The sequence below is a fragment of the Salmo salar genome, chromosome ssa19 (genome assembly GCF_905237065.1).
Source record: "Salmo salar chromosome ssa19, Ssal_v3.1, whole genome shotgun sequence".
NCBI classification, from domain to species: domain Eukaryota; kingdom Metazoa; phylum Chordata; class Actinopteri; order Salmoniformes; family Salmonidae; genus Salmo; species Salmo salar.
The window spans coordinates 71080296-71102444 of NC_059460.1; the positions used below are offsets into that span (position 1 = coordinate 71080296).

Consider the following 22149-nt stretch of genomic DNA (forward strand, 5'->3'; position numbering starts at 1 on the left):
TACAGGTGTGTGATACAGGTGTGTGGTAGAGGTGTTCAATACAGGTGTGTGATAGAGATGTGTGGTAGAGGTGTGTGATACAGGTGTGTGGTAGAGGTGTTCAATACAGGTGTGTGATACAGGTGTGTGGTAGAGGTGTTCAATACAGGTGTGTGATACAGGTGTGTGGTAGAGATGTGTGATACAGGTGTGTGATATAGGTGGGTGCTACAGGTGTGTGTGGTACAGGTGTGTGATACAGGTGTGTGATACAGGTGTGTGGTAGAGGTGTTCGATACAGGTGTGTGATACAGGTGTGTGGTACAGGTGTGTGATACAGGTGTGTGGTAGAGGTGTTCAATACAGGTGTGTGATACAGGTGTGTGGTAGAGGTGTGTGATACAGGTGTGTGGTAGAGGTGTGTGATACAGGTGTGTGATACAGGTGTGTGGTAGAGGTGTGTGATACAGGTGTGTGATACAGGTGTGTGGTAGAGGTGTTTGATACAGGTGTGTGATACAGGTGTGTGATACAGGTGTTCGATACAGGTGTGTGATACAGGTGTGTGGTAGAGGTGTGTGATACAGGTGTCTGTGGTAGAGGTGTGTGATACAGGTGTGTGATACAGGTGTGTGATACAGGTGTGTGGTAGAGGTGTGTGATACAGGTGTGTGATACAGGTGTGTGGTAGAGGTGTTTGATACAGGTGTGTGATACAGGTGTGTGGTAGAGGTGTTTGATACAGGTGTGTGATACAGGTGTGTGGTAGAGGTGTTCAATACAGGTGTGTGATACAGGTGTGTGGTAGAGGTGTGTGATACAGGTGTGTGGTAGAGGTGTTTGATACAGGTGTGTGATACAGGTGTGTGGTAGAGGTGTTTGATACAGGTGTGTGATACAGGTGTGTGATACAGGTGTGAATACAGGTGTGTGGTAGAGGTGTTTGATACAGGTGTGTGATACATGGATGTGGTAGAGGTGTTTGATACAGGTGTGTGTGGTAGATGTGTGTGATAGAGGTGTGTGGTAGAGGTGTGTGATAAAGGTGTGAGATAGAGGTGTGTGATCCAGGTGTGAGGTAGAGGTGTGTGATACAGGTGTGTGGTAGAGGTGTTTGATACAGGTGTGTGATACAGGTGTGTGGTAGAGGTGTTTGATACAGGTGTGTGATACAGGTGTGTGTGGTAGAGGTGTGTGATACAGGTGTGTGGTAGAGGTGTTCAATACAGGTGTGTGATACAGGTTTGTGGTAGAGGTGTGTGATACAGGTGTGTGGTAGAGGTGTTCGATACAGGTGTGTGATACAGGTGTGTGGTAGAGGTGTGTGATACAGGTGTGTGATACCGGTGTGTGGTAGATGTGTTTGATATAGCTGTGTGTGGTAGAGGTGTGTGATACAGGTGTGTGGTAGAGGTGTGTGATAGAGGTGTGTGATACAGGTGTGTGGTAGAGGTGTGCAATACAGGTGTGTGATACAGGTGTGTGGTAGAGGTGTGTGATACAGGTGTGTGGTAGAAGTGTTCGATACAGGTGTGTGATACAGGTGTGTGGTAGAGGTGTTTGATAAAGGTGTGTGATACAGGTGTGTGGTAGAGGTGTTTGATACAGGTGTGTGATACAGGTGTGTGGTAGAGATGTGTGGTAGAGGTGTGTGGTAGAGGTGTGTGGTACAGGTGTTCAATACAGGTGTGTGATACAGGTGTGTGGTAGAAGTGTTCGATACAGGTGTATGATACAGGTGTGTGGTAGTGGTGTTTGATAAAGGTGTGTGATACAGGTGTGTGGTAGAGGTGTTTGATACAGGTGTGTGATACAGGTGTGTGGTAGAGATGTGTGGTAGAGGTGTTCGATACAGGTGTGTGATACAGGTGTGTGATACAGGTGTGTGATACAGGTGTGAATACAGGTGTGTGGTAGAGGTGTTGGTAGAGGTGTTTGATACAGGCGTGTGTGGTAGAGGTGTGTGATACAGGTGTGTCGGGTAGAGGTGTGTGATACAGGTGTGTGGTAGAGGTGTTCGATACAGGTGTGTGATACAGGTGTGTGGTAGAGGTGTGATATAGAGGTGTGTGGTAGAGGTGTTCAATACAGGTGTGTGATACAGGTGTGTGGTAGAGGTGTTTGATACAGGTGTGTGTGGTAGAGGTGTGTGATACAGGTGTGTGGTAGAGGTGTTCTATACTGGTGTGTGATACTTGTGTGTGTGTGATAGAGGTGTGTGGTAGAGGAGTGTGATACAGGTGTGTGGTAGAGGTGTGTGATAAAGGTGTGAGGTAGATGTGTGTGATACAGGTGTGAGGTAGAGGTGTGTGATACTGGTGTGTGATAGAGGTGGGTTACACAGGTGTGTGTGAAACAGGTGTATGTGATGCAGGTGTGAGGTAGAGATGTGTGATACAGGTGTGAGGTAGAGGTATGTGATACAGGTGTGTGATAGAGGTGGGTTACACAAGTGTGTGTGTGTGTGCGTGTGTGTGATACAGGTGTTAGTGATACAGGTGTGAGTTAGAGATGTGAGATACAGGTGTGAGTTAGAGGTGTGTGATACAGGTGGGTTACTCCGGTGTGTGTGGTAGAGGTGTGTGGTAAAGATGTGTGATACAGGTGTGAGGTAGAGGTGTGAAGTAGAGGTGTGTGAGACAGGTGTGTGTGTGATACTGGTGTGTGGTAGAGATGTGCGATACAGGTGTGGGGTAGAGGTGTGTGATAGAGGTGTGTGATACAGGTGTGTATGTGATAAAGGTGTGTGATAGAGGTGTGTATGTGATAAAGGTGTGTGATAGAGGTGTGTGATACGTGTGTGTGTGTGTGTGATAGAGGTGTGTGGTAGAGGAGTGTGATACAGGTGTGAGGTAGAGGTGTGTGATAAAGGTGTGATAGAGCTGGGTTACACAGGTGTGTTTGAAACAGGTGTGTGTGATACAGGTGTGAGGTTGAGGTGTGAGGTAGAGGTGTGTGGTAGAGGTGTGAGGTAGAGGTGTGTGAGTAGAGGTGTTTGATACAGGTGTGAGGTAGAGGTGTGTGGTAGAGGTGTGAGGTAGAGGTGTGTGAGTAGAGGTGTGTGAGGTAGAGGTGTGAGGTAGAGGTGTGAGGAAGAGGTGTGAAGTAGAGGTGTGTGACAGGTGTGTGAGGTAGAGATGTGAGGTAGAGGTAGATGTAGAGGTGTGAGGTAGAGGTGTGTGATACAGGTGTGAGGTAGAGGTGTGAGGTAGAGCTGTGAGGTAGAGGTGTGAGGTAGAGGTGTGAGTAGAGGTGTGTGAGGTAGAGGTGTGAGGTAGAGGTGTGAGGAAGAGGTGTGAAGTAGAGGTGTGTGACAGGTGTGTGAGGTAGAGATGTGAGGTAGAGGTTGAGGTAGAGGTGTGAGGTAGAGGTGTGTGATACAGGTGTGAGGTAGAGGTGTGAGGTAGAGGTGTATGTGAGTAGAGATGTGTGAGTAGAGATGTGTGAGTAGAGCTGTGTGATACAGGTGTGAGGTAGAGGTGTGAGGTAGAGCTGTGAGGTAGAGGTGTGAGGTAGAGGTGTGAGGTAGAGGTGTGTGAGTAGAGGTGCGTGAGGTAGAGGTGTGAGGAAGTGTGTGGTAGTGGTGTTTGAGACATACTGCTCTCAATTGAGAAGGCTCTGTAGAGAAGGTAGAAGCCCTTGTGAGTGACAGACTCATCAGAGTGGAAGTGTAGAGAGACAGGAGAGGAGTAGGTCTTCTTTCTGCTGCTGTCAGTCATGGGGTTACACAGCCTGAGACAACACACACCACAGTTAATATGACACACACACAAACACACATACAGAAACGTTAATATGACACACACACACACACACACACACACACACACACACACACACACACACACACACACACACACACACACACACACACACACACACACACACACACACACACACACACACACACACACACACACACACACACACATCAAATCAAATTGTATCTGTCACATGCGCCGAATACAACAGGTGTAGACCTTACAGTGAAACGCTTACTTACAAGCCCTTAACCAACAATGCAGTTTTAAGAAAAATACCCCAAAAAAAGATATAAAAGTAACAAATAATTAAAGAGCAGCAGTAAAATAACAATAGCGAGGCTATATACAGGTGGTACCGGTACAGAGTCAATGTGCGGGGGCACCGGTTAGTCGAGGTAATTGAGGTAATATATAAATGTAGGTAGAGTTATTAAAGTCACTAAATACATACATGACAGTTCATGTAACATGCACACACCACATAGTATTCAGTATTCACATTCACTGTGCAGAATGTGCATCACTTGAGTGGGTTGAGTCACTGACGTGATCTTCCTGTCTGGGTTGGCGCCCCCCTTTGGGTTGTGCCGTGCTGGAGATCTTTGTGGGCTATACTCGGCCTTGTCTCAGGATGGTAAGTTGGTGGTTGAAGATATCCCTCTAGTGGTGTGGGGGCTGTGCTTTGGCAAAGTGGGTGGGGTTATATCCTGCCTGTTTGGCCCTGTCCGGGGGTATCGTCGGACGGGGCCACAGTGTCTCCCGACCCCTCCTGTCTCAGGCTCCAGTATTTATGCAGCGGTAGTTTATGTGTCAGGGGGCTAGGGTCAGTATGTTATATCTGGAGTATTTCTCCTGTCTTATCCAGTGTCCTGTGTGAATTTAAGTATGCTCTCTCTAATTCTTTATTTCTCTCTTTCTCTCTCTTTCTCGGAGGACCTGAGCCCTAGGACCATGCCTCAGGACTACCTAGCCTGATGACTCCTTGCTGTCCTCAGTCCACCTGGCCGTGCTGCTGCTCCAGTTCAGTTTCAACTGTTCTGCCTGCGGCTATGGAACCCTGACCTGTTCACCGGACGTGCTACCTGTCCCAGACCTGCTGTCTTCAACTCTCTAGAGACAGCAGGAGTGGTAGAGATACTCTGAATGATCGGCTATGAAAAGCCAACTGACATTTACTCCTGAGGTGCTGACCTGTTGCACCCTCGACAACCACTGTGATTGTTATTATTTGACCCTGCTGGTCATCTATGAACATTTGAACATCTTGGCCATGTTCTGTTAAAATCTCCACCCGGCACAGCCAGAAGAGGACTGGCCACCCCTCATAGCCTGGTTCCTCTCTAGGTTTCTTCCTAGGTTCTGGCCTTTCTAGGGAGTTTTTCCTAGCCACCGTGCTTCTACACCTGCATTGCTTGTTGTTTGGGGTTTTTGGCTGGGTTTCTTTACAGCACTTTGAGATATCAGCTGATGTAAGAAGGGCTTTATAAATACATTTGATTTGATATGTCACCAGTACTGCTACCACGGCAACACTTACTTGACCCCTCCAATGTCCAGCCAGTCTTTCTCACAGCCGTCCGAAGACGAAGAGTCCTGGATGTTCAACGTCACAATCGTCATGGAGATCAGGTATCCAGGCAATGGTGCCTGAAAGAACACAACGGAGAGAAGCAGTGGTTGAGACGCAGGAATGTGGAGAGACCTACTGTCAACACACACACACACACACACACACACACACACACACACACACACACACACACACACACACACACACACACACACACACACACACACACACACGCACGCACACACACACACACACACACACACACACACACACACACACACACACACACACACACACACACACACACACTGTGGGTGTTATGTCTAAGTCTCCTGGGGTGTGAGCTGTATGGTCCTGCACCCGTATGGTCCAGCTGCAGTCGATGTTTGGGGGGTAGTAGGCAGGGTAGTACGGAGAGGACAGAGAGCCGTTCCAGGAGGACAGAGAGCCTCCACAACCTACAGGGGGCGACGGTGACACAGACCACACATCAACAGGAGTCTATAGGACAGCTGTAATAGACAAGTTATTACATAAGACATATAATAAGACCTATTGTAAAACACAGACGGTATCTTGGTGACTTGTGTTAGCTCCCAGAGCCAAGGCTTTAGCTCATTGGACTAACATTGTCTTTATTCTAGAATGTCTGTTACAGAGGTGTAATAAAGAACGGAAGAAAGTCGAACACTCTAAATATGTACCCAATAATTTAATTTACAACCAACGTTTCTGCAAGAAGTGCCTTCCCCAGGGTTTTAGTGTATGGTAATAGAAAATATTTTTAATAACTAAACCAAGATGGACCACAGCCTGTCATTTCAAACCTGAACAAATGAGTCATAGTGGGCAGAGCCAAGCAGGAGCTAGCGAGATCCTATTGGCGCGTTCTAGCACATATTTGCATATTTCCGTTAGGTAACATCTACTCTGTGAAGTGTACGTGTGCAATAACTGAATTCGCCCTTGCACTCCTTCTAAAGAACTACATTTTTAGAAAACTTTTTCTTCAAAACTTAGTCCACTCTGTTCATAACAGATTCTAGTTTTGGGAACAGAAAACTGTATTGAGATCAAATGTTTCATCGATATCAAAATTTGCAGAATGACGGCCAAAATCCATCTCGTTCCATCTTCTCCCACTGCCGGCACTCTCACTAGTGGAAATGCCAAGCGGAAGTTTCATATTTATACATCCGGTGAAATATCTGTCTGTGGTAATAGGGTGTCTTTCCTGCTTTGGGGATGGCCTGGAAGTAGGCCTTGAAGATGGCTCCATCTCTCTGTCTGCTGAAGGAGAAGGTGACCAGCATCACGTTACCAGACGACGTCAGCTTCATTACAGGAGATGAGCCAGACACTGGGAGACCACACCACCTGGAATAGACAGATAGCACACACAAACACAAACACAAACACACACACACACACACACACACACACACACACACACACACACACACACACACACACACACACACACACACACACACACACACACACACACACACACACACACACACACAAAATAATATTGTGCACATACTGTCACGTCCTGGCCAGTATAAGGGTTAATTGTCATTGTAGTTTGGTCAGGACGTGGCAGAGGAATTTGTTTTATGTGGTTCGGGGTGGTGTTTTGGTAAAAGGGCGTTTGATTTAGTATTTCTGGGTTTTTGGTTTATGGTCTATGTTTATGTATTTCTATGTGGAGTCTAGTGAGTGTGTTTCTATGGTTGATTAATTGGGGTTGGGACTCTCAATTGAAGGCAGGTGTTTTCTCTTTGCCTTTGATTGAGAGTCCCATATATTAGGGTGTGTTTGTGTTTGTCATTTGTGGGAGATTGTTTCTTGTCTAGCGTATGTGAGCCTGAGAAGACTGTCTATATCGTGAGTTCGTTTTGTTATTTTGTATGTTCATTTTGAGTCTAATAAATGTTCAAGATGAGCCAACACAATTCTGCTGCATATTGGTCCTCCTTTTCCGACGATGATTTCGCCATATCGTCTGACGACGACGAAATCCCTGACACATACACTAAATACACAAGAGTATGTGGACACCCCTTCAATTTAGTGGATTTGCTGACAGGTGTGTAATATCGAGCACACAGCCATGCAATCTCGATAGACAAACATTGGCAGTAGAATGGCCTTGCTGAAGAGCTCGCTGACTTTCAACGTTCCAACAAATCAGTTCGTCAAATTTCTGCCCTGCTAGAGCGGCCCCAGGCAACTGCAAGTGCAGTTATTGTGAAGTGGAAACGTCTAGGAGCAACAACGGCTCAGCCGCGAAGTGGTAGGCCACACAAGCTCACAGAACAGGACCGCTGAGTGCTTAAGTGCCTAAAAATCGTCTGTCCTCGTTTGCAACAGTCGCTACCAAGTTCCAAACTGCCTCTGGAAGCAACGTCAGCACAAGAACTGTTCGTCAGGAGCTTCATGAAATGGGTTTCCGTGGCAGAATCTGGGTTTGGAGGATGCCAGGAGAACGCTACCTGCCCGAATGCATCGTGCCAACTGTAAAGTTTGTTGGAGGAGGAATAATGGTCTGGGGCTGTTTTTCATGGTTTGGGCTAGGCCCCTTACTTCCAGCGAAGGGAAATCTTAACGCTACAGAACACAATTACATTCTAGACGATTTTGTGCTTCCAACTTTGTGGCAACAGTTTGGGGAAGGCCTTTCTTGTTTCAGCATGACAATGTCCTTGTGCACAAAGTGAGGTCCATACAGAAATGGTTTGTCGAGATCGGTGTGGAAGAACTTGACTGGCCTGCACAGAGCCCTGACCTCAATCCCATCGAACACCTTCGGGATGAATTGGAACGCTGACTGCGAGCCAGGCCTAATCACACAACATCAGTGCCCGACCTCACTAATGCTCTAGTGGCTGAAAAGAAGCAAGTCCCTGCAGCAATGTTCCAACATCTAATGGAAAGGCATCCCAGAAGAATGGAGGGTGTTATAGCAGCAAAGGGGGGACCAACTCCATGTTAATGCCCATGATTTTGAAATTAGATGTTGGACGAGCAGGTGTCACATACCTTTGTTCATGTAGTGTAATATGTCCTACCTGGCGATGATCTTGTTCTGTAGTGGCAACAGGAAGTCATAGGCAGACAGTTTGTGGGAGGAACAGCTTCCGGGTGTGGCTCCGTGCAGGGTGAGGACGACCAGACGCACCACATGACCCGACGGGACACGAAGGCGCCACTGGTAGTATGGCTTCTTGGGACTCACCAAGCTCAGGGTACGGTTGTTACCGTACTTTGCATAGAGGTCAAAGGACATCGCTAGGGAGAGGGAAAGATTGGTGGAAGTGTGAGGTTGCTGTCACCAAGGTTGTGGGTTCATACTTTATAGGTCATACCTGGAAGTGTCTTTGGGTGAAGAGTCTTTGGGTGAAGAGTCTTTGGGTGAAGAGTCTTTGGGTGAAGAGTCTTTGGGTGAAGAGTCTTTGGAGTGACCATATCTGTATGTTTATGTTCTAAGAAAGACAATGATTCCTTACCTTGGAATCCCAGCTGCCACTTGCCGCTCTGTAGAGAGTTCTGCAGGGAGTTGGGGTTCTTGATTTTATCTGCCTTGTCATCTGAATCATAGTCATAGTCTAAACCTGTACACAAATACATACAATATGGTAGTTACAAAATAGAGTTTTAGATGGCATGAGAAGCAAGAATACACACTAAACGAAAGGATTCTGGGAGCTGTAGTCCACAGACAGACAGAGAGAGAGAGAGAGAGAGGAAGACAGAGAAATAGAGAGAGAGAGACAGAGGGAGAGAAACAGAGAAAAAAAGAGAGAGAAAGAGAGAGAGAGAAAGAGAAAGAAAGAGAGACAGAGAAAGAGATAGAGAGAGGGATACAGAGGGATACAGAGAGAGAGAGAGAGGGATAGAGAGAGATTGAGAGAGGGATAGAGAGAGAGAGAGAGAGAGAGAGAGAGGGATAGAGAGAGATTGAGAGAGGGATAGAGAGAGAGAGAGAGAGAGAGAGAGAGAGAGAGAGAGAGGGATAGAGAGAGATTGAGAGAGAGAGAGAGAGAGAGAGAGAGAGAGGATAGAGAGAGATTGAGAGAGGGATAGAGAGAGAGAGAGAGAGAGAGAGAGAGAGAGAGAGAGAGGGATAGAGAGAGATTGAGAGAGGGATAGAGAGAGAGAGAGAGAGAGAGAGAGAGAGAGAGAGAGAGAGAGAGAGAGAGAGAGAGAGAGAGAGAGAGAGAGAGAGAGAGAGAGAGAGAGAGAGAGAGGGATAGAGAGAGAGAGAGAGAGAGAGAGAGAGAGAGAGAGAGAGAGAGAGAGAGAGAGAGAGAGAGAGAGAGAGAGAGAGAGGGATAGAGAGAGATTGAGAGAGGGATAGAGAGAGATTGAGAGAGGGATAGAGAGAGAGAGAGAGAGGGATAGAGAGAGAGAGAGAGAGAGGATAGAGAGAGAGAGAGAGAGAGAGATTGAGAGAGGGATAGAGAGAGAGAGAGAGAGAGAGAGGGATAGAGAGAGAGAGAGAGAGAGAGAGAGAGAGAGAGAAGTTACAGTACCCAGCAGGTTGAGTGATTCGTCATCTCTCTCCATGTAATAGCGCTTCTCGTTCTGGCTGTACAGCAGCTTATTGGTGCCAGGGAGCCGGCGCTGTACGCGCTTTGTACTCCACCGCTGGATCTCCATGGCAACGCCCCCAGGGCCCGAGAACTTACTCCAGTAGAACACGTTCAGTCCATCTGCTCCTTCACTGTCAACACACACACACACACACACACACACACACACACACACACACACACACACACACACACACACACACACACACACACACACACACACACACACACACACACACAGAAGCAAACACTGTTACAAAGGGACTACATTACTAACAGTGATTATTTGGTTTCATGTGTAGGCTTACATCCACGGCTCACCTGAAGGCAGTAATTCCTGAGCGTAGGTAGTAGGCGCTCCAGGGAGAGGACTCATACAGCTCTGAGAACTGATCACAACATTGTTATAATGCCATCCCAACGTTGAGAAAAACACCCATTGGAAAAGAGATTGAAACAAAACATACGATGGGATAAACTTTTAACTGAGGAAGTGTTCCACTGAATGTGATGTCACAGAGTGACATCACAGCACCAAGACTGAGGTCACAACTGTGTGTGTGCATATGTGAGTGTTTTTGAGTATGTCTGTGTATATGTGACACCAGCGCACCTAGCGGAACCTGCAACCTGAGAACAAAAGATATTCTCTTTATTGTGTGTGTGTGTGTGTGTGTGTGTGTGTGTGTGTGTGTGTGTGTGCGCCCATGTGGATGTCTGTGTGCATGTGTTGGTGTGGATGTGTGCATGTGTGTCTGTGTGTGTCTGTCTGTGCCCATCTGTGTGTGTGACTGGTTTTGTGCAGCACAGAGCTCCATTGTCTCCATACATCCCAGTCAGCCATGTAGAGGTAATGTATATCCTTGGTGGTATGGGTCTGTGGCCCCGGGTTTAATCAACAGAGACCTAATATGGTAACAGAGACCAGTACAGCCAAATTACAGCAATTACTGCAGACCTATTAGAACTTTCAACCCTATCAATTAACTCTACCATATATATTAACATTTCTCTGTGTAAAGAGTGTCTCCATCTCTTCTCTTGTCTTTCAATGCTTTTCACTCTCTCCTTACGCTATCTCTGTGAATCCTGATCCCTTCCTTTCAATCAGTCTCCGCACTTTCCCTCTCTCTTTGTCTCCACCGCTGCCCCTAAATCCATCTCCTTCCTCATCCTGTCCCAACCTGATCTCTCTCTCTCTCCTCACCCCTTCCCTAACTCCTTCCCCTCCCCATCTCTCAGTCTGGCTGTGTGGGGCTCCGTCTCTCTCAATTCAATTTCAATTTAAGGGGCTTTATTGGCATGGGAAACATATGTTTACATTGTAATGTCTATACTGCATACAGTTTTGTAACTATGTGCGAATAGCTAAAGTACAAAAGGGAAAATAAATAAACATAAATATGGGTTGAATTTACAATGGTGTTCGTTCTTCACTGGTTGCCCTTTTTTTGTGGCAACAGGTCACAAATCTTGCTGCTGTGATAGCATACTGTGGTATTTCACCCAATAGATATGGGAGTTTATCAAAATTGCTTTTGTTTTCGATCTGAGGAAAATATGTGTCTCTAACATGGTCATACATTTGGCAGGAGGTTAGTAAGTGCAGCTCAGTTTCCACCTCATTTTGTGGGCAGTGTGCACATAGCCTGTCTTCTCTTGAGGAACAGGTCTGCCTATGGCTGCCTTTCTCAATAACAAGGCTATGCTCACTGAGTCTGTACATAGTCAAAGCTTTCCTTAAGTTTGGGTCAGTCACAGTGGTCAGGTATTCTGCCACTGTGTAGTCTCTGTTTAGGGCCAAATAGCATTCTAGTTTGCTCAGTTTTTTTGTTAATTCTTTCCAATGTGTCAAGTAATTATCTTTTTGTTTTCTCATGATTTGGTTGGGTCTAATTGTGTTTTTGTCCTGAGGCTCTGTGGGGTCTGTTTGTGTTTGTGAACAGAGCCCCAGGACCAGCTTGCTTAGGGGACTCTTCTCCAGGTTAATCTCTCTGTAGGTGACGGCTTTCTTATGGAAGGTTTGGGAATCGCTTCCTTTTAGGTGGTTGTAGAATTTAATGTCTCTTTTCTGGAGTTTGATAATTAGCGGGTTTTAGCCTAATTCTGCTCTGCGTCCATTATTTGGAGGATGTTTTTGCAGAATTCTGCATGCAGTCTCAATTTGGTGTTTGTCACATTTTGTGAATTCTTGGTTGGTGAGCGGACCTCAGACCTCACAACCGTAAATCTATAACTGATCCTAAATTGGTATGTTGAATTTTATGTTCCTTTCGATGGGATAGAAGGCCCTTCTTGCCTTGTCTCTCAGATCGTTCATAGCTTTGTGGAAGTAACCTGTCGTTTTTTGTGTGCTCTAGGGCAACAGTGTCTAGATGGAATTTGTATTTGTGCTCTTGGCAGCTGAACCTTTTTTGGAACACCATTATTTTTGTCTTACTGAGATGTACAGTCAGGGCCAGGGTCTGACAGAATCTGTGCAGAAGATCTAGGTGCTGCTGTAGGCCCTACTTGGTTGGGGACAGAAGCACCAGATCATGAGCAAACAGTAGACATTTGACTTCAGATTGTAGTAGGGTGAGGCCAGGTGCTGCAGACTGTTCTAGCGCCCTCGCAAATTTGTTGATATATATGTTGAAGAGGGTGGGGCTTAAGCTGTATCCCGGTCTCACCCCACGGCCCTGTGGAATGAAATGTGTGTGTTTTTTGTCCATTTTAACTGCACAATTTTTGTTTGTCTTTGTTTTGGTCTCTCTCTCTCTCTCTCTCTCTCTCTCTCTCTCTCTCTCTCTCTCTCTTACTCTCTCTCTCTCTCTTTCTGCCAAAGCAAATGGAATAGACAATAAACAAGGGAAACATAAGTAAACATGAAAAGAGTATAGACATTTCAAATGTTATATAATTGGCTATGTACAGTGTTGTAACAATGTGCAAGTAGTTGCAGTAAGAAAGGGAAAATAAAGGAACAGATAACGGCCACAAATCTTGGTATTTCGCCTAACAGATATGGGAATTTATCAATGTTCGATTTTTTTCAAATTCTTTGTGGGTCTGTGTGATCTGTGGGAAATATGTATCTCTAATGTGGTCATACATTTGACAGGAGGTTAGGAAGTGCAGCTCAGTTCTCTCTCTCTCTCTTTATGTGTGGTGTGGCGGTAGTGAGACACAGAGTAGCTGATTGTGTGAAAGCCAGATAGACAATGTTTTTATTGAGGGCCTGCTCTTCCTCTCACTCCAGCTACTTGGGCCCTGCTGTTCTCACAAACACTGGGCTTGTCCTCGCTGCTGAAAAGGGCCTGGTCCCTAGGGGCCTCAGACCTCAGTGCCCCAGGACTCACACACACACACACAGACCTGGGCTCCTGTTACACACCCGCTTTACATTTAACACTGAGACACAGAGAAGGAAGGGGAGAAAGGGAGAAAGGGAGGAAGGGATTTGCGGGAGAGAAGCTGGGTGCTTATATTTGCCCTATTTCACACATGTACAAGGGGAGAGAGATGGGAGAGAAGGGAAGAAGGTAGAGGGGAGAGAGAGACCAGCAGCCTTCAGGAGTAGAATTAGTACCACTGCATTCTTTAAAGTGCCAAATAAATGCATATTATTCAGGAGTATGCTCTAAAATGACACAGGGAGGGAGGTTCTAGAAACACTAGGGTTCTAGACTTGATATGTTCTAATGTAGAGTGACATTCTGACGTTAGACAGGAGATTATAAACACTGAGTGTACAAAACATTAGGAACACCTACACTTTCCAGGTGAACACTATGATCCCTTATTGATGTCACTTGTTAAATCCACTTCAATCAGTGTAGATGAAGGGGAGGAGACAGGTTAAATAAGGATTTTTAAGCCTTGAGACAATTGAGACCTGGATTGTGCATGTGTACCATTCAGAGGGTGAATGGACAAAACAAAAGATTTAAGTACCTTTGAACAGGGTATGATAGTAGGTGCCTGGCACACCGGTTTGAGTGTGTCAAGAACTGCAACGCTCAACAGTTTCCTGTGTGTATCAAGAATGGTCCACCACCCAAAGGACATCCGGCCAACTTGACACAACTGTGGGAAGCATTCGAGTCAACATGGGCTAGCATCACTGTGGAACGCTTTCGATACCTTGTAGTCCATGCCCCAATGAATTGAAGCTGTTCTGAGGGCAAAGCGGTGTGCAACTCAATATTAGAAAGGTGTTCCTAATGTTTTGTACCATCAGTGTATTTATGAGAGAGAGGAGAAAAAGAGAGAAGCATCATCTCAGAGCATCACAGGACAGGACAGGAAAAGACAGGACAGGACAGGGCAGGAAAAGACAGGACAGGGCAGGACAGGGCAGGAAAAGACAGGACAGGGCAGGAAAAGACAGGACAGGGCAGGACAGGAAAAGACAGGACAGGGCAGGGCAGGAAAAGACAGGACAGGGCAGGAAAAGACAGGACAGGACAGGACAGGACAGGGCAGGAAAAGACAGGACAGGGCAGGAAAAGACAGGACAGGGCAGGACAGGAAAAGACAGGACAGGGCAGGACAGGAAAAGACAGGACAGGGCAGGACAGGAAAAGACAGGACAGGGCAGGACAGGAAAAGACAGGACAGGGCAGGACAGGAAAAGACAGGACAGGGCAGGAGAGGAAAAGACAAGACAGGGCAGGAAAAGACAGGATAGGGCAGGACAGGAAAAGACAGGACAGATAGACCATAACACTTACATAACGGCTTAGAGCCTGAGCCTGAAGGCGGAACTGCGGAGAGGCGGGGTCAGTCAGGTCCAATGAGAAGCTAATGTTGGGAAACTCCACGCTGCCACCAAGGTAGCACACTGAAGGGGGTGGAGCTTGAAGGCAAACACATTATTGTTATGCTTTTTAGCCAGTAGTTCTGAAAGGAGAGCTCACGAGCCAAAAATGGTCCCCTGAAAATTGCATACTGCGTCACATATGTGCAGATGTAGGCACCACATCACTGCTCTCACTCTCGCTCTGCTGTGGGTGCATCATGTGCCTCTTGCTAGCTGTCACTTATATGGCGAGGGGTTCGAAGCTCGCTGGTTGAACTCGAATTGCTAGGTGGCTGGCCCACCTGGGGGAAAATTTGGGGAAAATGGCGCAGCACAGCTTCCAGATAAACAGTTGCTTTCAAACTAAGGATTTCACGGCTAATTGAGGTAAGACAGTAATTCTGCTCACAGATTATGCACATTTGAACTACAGATTATGCACATATGAACAACAGATTATGCACATTTGAACTACAAATTATGCACATATGAACTACAGATTATGCACATATGAACTACAGATTATGCACATATGAACTACAGATTATGCACATCCAGCCCAAAGCGGGAGGTTTAAAAAATACTTAGTAGTCACCAAAGTTCCAGAGCAGGTTTTTAATTAATTGAAGCATAATTTCTAAGACAATATATAAAAAAGGGAGGATTTGTGTCAAAACCCAGAGTCCGCACACACACACACACACACACACACACACACACACACACACACACACACACACACACAATACTGCTTACTCACATGTAAAGAAATGGAGACTCAGTGCAATGGCGGCAGTGAAGGGCAGGAGGGGTAGGACCCCCAGAGCCCACCTCCTCCATCCCACACAGACAGGTCCTCTGCCTCCCTTGTCCCCCTGGCCTCCCTGGTCCTTCCAGTCGCTCTGAGCCTTGGACTCCGTGGGGGAGCTAAGTGACTGGGTGGGCTCTGTAATGACCCCCTATATCAGATACAAACCTGCTTCACTTATTCACATCACAACACCCCCCGTCTTTCTTTGTGTGCGAGTAGGCCTCTCTCTTTGTGTGTGAGTAGGCTATGTCAGGTAGCAGGTAGCCTAGTGGTTAGAGCGTTGGGCCAGTAAGCGAAAGGTTGCTAGATTGAATCCCCGAGCTGACAAGGTAAAAATCTGTCGTTCTGCTCCTGAACAAGGCAGTTACCCCACTGTTCCTAGGCCGTCATTATAAATAAGAATTTGTTCTTAACTGACTTACCTAGAAAAAAAAACTGTCTTTAAGGATCTCTCTTGCACTCCCTCTCTGTCTCAGCATATTTAGTTTCTGCCAGTCCCCACCCACCGGATGTGCCGGTTTTCAGGGGAAATGGAAAGAGAGCCCATAACACGACTTCCTCTTTTGGACATTTATAACAAGGTGATACCAAAGATCATGGATATACTGACAAGATACCTTTCTATCCGCTCTAACAATCGTTGTCTTTGTCCACAAAGCGGCACGGCGGGCTGTCTAAATCCCGCCTATCTTTTCTTTGGATTGGCGAAAACATCTCCTTACTTTTTGCAATATTCGATGAGGGTTGTTGACTGCCTGTATTCATTGGAGAGAGATGCTATGCTACTAGCCTCACGCCATGAACATGCATAGCCATCTGGAGACAACTTCGATATGAAGTATTTTTACTCAAAGTTGTTGGGATGTCATATCAGTACACTCGTAACAACCTAAGCATTACGAAACTTATATTAAATCAAATAAACCTCTGTAGCATAAAAGCCATAAATGTTTTTGTAGACCAAATTACTACACTCTCTCATAGAGCCCCACAGTCGATGTGTCGGTAAAACAGGGAAAGGGTGCTAATCGTTTATCCACCATACATTTGTTTAGAGAGATTTACACAGTTATCAAAACGTCACGCCAGAGTAAGCCTACACGAAACACAGCCATTATTTGAAGTGTTTATTAAATCCCCAATGGGAAAAATGAATGGTGGAAAAATTATTGGAACCATTTCCTTGTTTGACCATTAGTTTTTATGGGTATTATAAGTCATACTGTGGTACCCTATAGACCTCCATAGAAAAACTCCTTTCTTGGTTGGTGGGAGACAGTTGGGCCTCTCTCTTTACCTCTTCCTCTCTGGCCACACTCCATCTTAACTCCTCAACATTTACAGGATTGGTTGAACAGTGCAGAAGCGAACCTCCCCCGCCGGTTTTTTATTTATTCTCATCAAGATCAGTATGTAGGGGGATCTAGTTTCAGCCATTTATTTTATGCCTGCTACATTAGGTTACAGCATATTCAAGTGAGGGGTCAGCATTACAAAGGTTTAACAGGTCACATAGTCAATAAAAATAATAATTAAAAACGTAATTTATCTTACATGTAGGCCTACCCAGTACCCACCTTTCCATTCCACCATGTAGCCTACTGTTTACTTAGTGCAGTAGGGTAAACACTAAACATACAAGTAAATCAAGTTACCGAGAGCGACAACAGCAGCGAACCGTCCTTTGTTTCTGAAGGAATTGAAGTAAAACATTTGGCGTCTTGGCAGGATTCCCCAAGGGAGCACACAAAGCGTGGCTCCAGGGGTCTGCTTTCCCACGACCTTGCGCAGCAGTGTCAGCACTGAATCAAGCGGCGTCCTCTGACGGACATTCATGGGAGTGAGAACCAGATATCCCCAGAGACTGATTTTACAATTAAGATGAACCAGAACTAAGTGGGGAAAGTTGGCGACTGACTCAAATCCATTACCGGTGAGCCAGCACATCCAATTATAACAGCACATCCAATTGAAACAATTTATAACAGCTAAAAGTAGGCCTAATATGATGAAAAGTAAATTGATAAAAACCTATACCTGAAAAGACTGTTGCTTTGATTGTGCAGCCTGAACAGCATCCCTTTGTCTCCCCCTGTCTTTGCGGACAGGGTGAAAAGTGCGGTGAGTGCTGAAGCCATCTCTCTTACCTGTGCAGGTGAACCAACAGCAGAACAATGTCCATATCCCGAGACACTGTAAACCTCACAAGCTCTGCTTTTAGGGAAAGTCCTCATGGCACTGTCCCGTTTGGCTCCGTGGCGGCGATATGCAATGATACCCCAGGCATAGAAATTACGGAGGGAGGAGATCCTTTTTGCGACCCTAAAGTTCCTTTGAAAAAGCGCAGAAACCGGACCTGAGCGGGTCTGATGCGGCGGGAGCATTCACTCACTCACTCCCCCATATACCTGTGCGAGCAGGTGTCACACGGAGCCCCAGCATGCAGTGCGGCACAATGGGACCACTATGAAAGAGTACAATCCACACAACCATCCGTGCGACAGAAATTGGGGGCAAACTTGCTCCCCCGCGTGCCTGGCCGGACAAAAGAATGTTTGATGCCACTGAGTGTAAGGTATTACAAAAATTGAAAATTGGCTGCCATGTCCGCGGGTGTTACATAGGGCACTGTGGAACCACAATAACCTGTAATTATTGTCCAGACAGTGTAACAAGACAGATCGAAATTTACTGGGGGGGGATTAGGGGCCAGGTCCAACTCGCGGTGTCATAAAAAAATCACCCTCCCCCCAACGTTACAAATGTTATCACATGACCCTCCCCTTGTACTGTAAATAAAAATGTGCACATCCTCCCCAGTCATACAATTTACAACAAAAGTGATTCCCACCACAAGTAATGACTGTTGCAACTCTGTGTTTATGTGGATGTCGCTCGACCACTTCAGCATGGTTTTGTGGGACAGCCCAGAATGTTGAGGAGCTCTCTTCTCCCTGTCTGTTTCATTACTTCACAATCAGAGCGGGTTGCAGACAATAATCAGCTAGGGGGAAATCAGATTAACATTCTGATGCCATATTTGTAATTATATAAAATACATGCAATGAATTTTCCACAAACAGGTTTCTGTGTCAATGCACCACACAACCAATAAGCAACGCTGCATACATATTATCGACTTTGAGCATTAAATCATGGCTTGCATTTTACACACCAAAATCAAATAGAGCATGTCGATCTTGACAAACAGAAAATACATCCCTCCCTACTCATATACGAAGGCTTGGCTTGACAAGCTCCAAATGTCATTCAACTTTTTAGTGTTTTGTAATAGATGTCTCTTTCCATTCATCGCATGGCCGGTCGGCAGTTTGGACCCTGGAAAATATATAAGAGTGTAGTGGATGAACATGTGCAGGTAGCCTACAGGAGACTTTTGAAGTAGCCAAATCACAGTATAACATTGTGACTGGTTGTGTTTATGCCACACATAAAAGGTCATACATTTTAAAAGTTAAATTACAAATATTTAGGATATATTGAAGCGTTAGGTTCGAGAGGTCGAGGAACAGCCGCTGGGATAGGAAAGGTGGCAGAATGCGCGTTATGCTTAGCTGGACCTGCTGGGAGCATAGGACTGTAGCCACACTATGTAGGACAATTTGGGAGAATGATGATCGGCATCAGAAGTAAAAATACAGCCAGACTGTCCTGTACTGTGAGTGAGAGAGGAGCCTTGACGTAGGCTACTGTTGATTGCAAAGATGGAGGCCTTTTTCGTTGAAGTAAAAATGAAAGTTAGAGAGTATATATAGTGAAAAGCCTGTAACCATTTAGTCGCACTTTGCGACCCGTTGACTAGGCTGTGCTAGTTAAAAAATGTAAGCCTATTGGTCGCATCTGGGCGGGCTGCACATTCATTCACCTCACACAAAACTTGTTTTGGGAGGCTCAAATCATGATTCGGTCAAACATTAAAGTACATTACTGTAATGAAAATGTCTGCCTCCCTGCCCCCTGTACCTGTTTCGCTCTGACCTGCTGCTGTGTAGAGCAGAACATTCTCTCTCTCTCCTTTCACGGGGGAAAAATGCTCCGGGAGAAAGAAATGTGTTCTGATTGTATAACATTTTAAAATTAAATTGCTCTGAAAATACAGCTATCCTGTTGTCACAGATGGAGAGGGGATGTTCTCAGCTTTCTGTAGGTACCCTTTTTATTGTTCAACCCTCATTTTGAGCTCAATAGCAACTATTTTACAAACAAGACATTGGATATGGCTTTGAGATATAGAGCGAGCGAAAAGCCTCATTGGGTGGTAATCTTCAATTGCAACATTTATTTGGGGACATTAAATGTACTGTTAGATTAATACATGGCTACTATGAGTGGGTATTATCTTCAGAGTTAGTGATGTTTTTGAGTTTCCACTTACTCAGGTGGTGAATTATCCCCAAATAAATTAGCCTATGATATTAGAGCACATAAAGAGACAGGAAAATTCATTTTATTGAACAAAAAAAACCAAGAAGAAAATTCAGGAGACATCTTTTAACAGTAAAATATAACAACAATAGCATAATTGTCTACCCACAATGCATGAAAATCACTGGATTAGATTGCACATTTTGCACATTAAGATACTTTAAATCACAACATGAAAAAATGAAACAACTTGTTTTTTCAATAGCATCTATTACACTTTTTTAATAAAGCACCATAAGATGATAGGCCTACTCGTTTTATCTACTGCATGATGCTAAAAAATTGGTGCGACCAAATCATGGGCTGGTGCCACCAACTGAAAAACTGTAGCAGCAGTGCCACCATGGGAAAATGTTAGTCTGGAGCCCTGCTACAAGGGGAATTTCATCCATATGGACAAGTTTTAATATTGTAGTGGACAAAGATGAGAAGAATGTTGGTGTGGCCAAATGCAGGCTACTGTGCAACTCACTATTAAGGAAAGATTACATTTTTGAACTTATATTTATTTATTTTGTCATATTTATAATTATTTGTTTTATCATTATTATTATTGTATATCATTGTTGTTATTGCAGGCCTATGTATTAATCTAAACTAGTTCTTTAAATATTCAAAATGTGTTTCCTTCTGTTGAGACATTTTCATTTTCATTTGTTAAGTTAAGTTTGATTAGTTTTAAAAATGTTGTGCTCCATATTTAGTTTAAGATAGGCTATAAGCATGGTTGGGGAGTAACAGATTACATGTAATCTGTTACATGTAAGGGATTACAAAAAATCTGTAATCCGTTTCGTTACCAGCAAAAATATTGTAATCAGATTACAGATACTTTTGAAAAACTAGATGAATACTTCAAGGATTGCTTTTAAATTCAAAAAGGATATTTGCGAGAAAAAAAACTTGGACACTTCTCTGTTTTCTCAATGACATTCAAATCAGCATTGAAAAAAGGCGCAAGTTTAATTTTTTTCCACCTGAGTGAGTCTGACCACAAGTCAGAGACCACTATGATGACACAACACGTGTTTGATCGATCGCGGGAAAAGAGCAGTAATAGGCTTTTGTAGGCTACAGTCCAATGTATGTCTTCCAATGGTGCGACTGCTGTCAGCATCCAAAGATTATCCAACTTGAATAAACGCTTGGAGGTAAGGATGACAGCAGTGTAGTCTATGGCGATACGGATATCACTTATTGCAAACAATTACAAACTACAAAGGGAAGCACAGCCACGGGCTGCCCAGTGACATGAGCCTACCAGACGAGCAAAATTACTTCTATGCTCGCTTTGAGGCAAGTAACACTGAAGCATGCATGAGAGCATCAGCTGTTCTGGACAACTGTGTGATCACGCTCTCCGTAGCCAATGTGAGTAAGACCTTTAAACAGTTCAACATTCACAAGGCCGCAGGGCCAGACGAATTACCAGGACGTGTACTCCAAGCATGCGCTAACCAACTGGCAACTGTCTTCACTGACATTTTCAACCTCTCCCTGTCTGAGTCTGTAATACCAACATGTTTTAAACAGACCACCATAGTCACTGTGCCCAAGAACACTAAGGTAACCTGCCTAAATGACAAAAGACACTGCCCTTTCCCACCTGGACAAAAGGAACACCTACACAGCTGTTCAAAAGATTGGGGTCACTTAGAAACGTCAATGTTTTTGAAAGAAAAGCACATTTTTTGTCCATTAAAATAACATCAAATTGATCTGAAATACAGTGCAGACATTGTTAATGTTGTAAATGACTATTGTAGCTGGAAACGGCAGATTTTTAATGGTGTCACATGTGCTCCCTCTCCGGCCTCTAGGTCACCAGGCTGCTCGTTATGGTGCACACCTGTCACCATCGTTATGCATGTCAGCGCATTATGACACTCACCTGGACTCCATCACCTCCCTGACTACCTGCCCTAGCTACAGTAGAAGTCGGAAGTTTACATACACCTCAGCCAAATACATTTAAACTCAGTTTTTCACAATTCCTGACATTAAATCCTAGTAACAATTCCCTGTCTTAGGTCAGTTAGGATCAACACTTTATTTTAAGAATGTGAAATGTCAGAATAATAGTAGAGAGAATGATTTATTTCAGCTTTTATTTCTTTCATCACATTCCCAGTGGGTCAGAAGTTTACATACACTCAATTAGTATTTGGTAGCATTGCCTTTAAATTGTTTAACTTGGG

At 44.9% G+C, this 22149-nt stretch overlaps 1 protein-coding gene across 1 annotated transcript in view; it reads right to left on the bottom strand.

Annotated features, from left to right (window-relative positions):
• Positions 1-17886, bottom strand: part of LOC106579543 (suppressor of tumorigenicity 14 protein homolog) — a 40267-nt gene extending 22381 nt beyond the window's left edge. Inside the window, exons 1-11 of the mRNA XM_014159551.2 lie at positions 17653-17886; positions 15455-15653; positions 14627-14751; positions 10233-10300; positions 9852-10042; positions 8826-8930; positions 8388-8607; positions 6548-6690; positions 5674-5771; positions 5281-5390; positions 3578-3711 (exon numbers count right to left, since the gene is read on the bottom strand). Of these exons, the coding sequence (XP_014015026.2) occupies positions 3578-3711; positions 5281-5390; positions 5674-5771; positions 6548-6690; positions 8388-8607; positions 8826-8930; positions 9852-10042; positions 10233-10300; positions 14627-14751; positions 15455-15653; positions 17653-17739 (1480 nt within the window). The 5' untranslated portion in view covers positions 17740-17886. The remainder of the gene's footprint in view (positions 1-3577; positions 3712-5280; positions 5391-5673; positions 5772-6547; positions 6691-8387; positions 8608-8825; positions 8931-9851; positions 10043-10232; positions 10301-14626; positions 14752-15454; positions 15654-17652) is intronic.
• Between the last annotated feature and the right edge of the window lie 4263 nt (positions 17887-22149).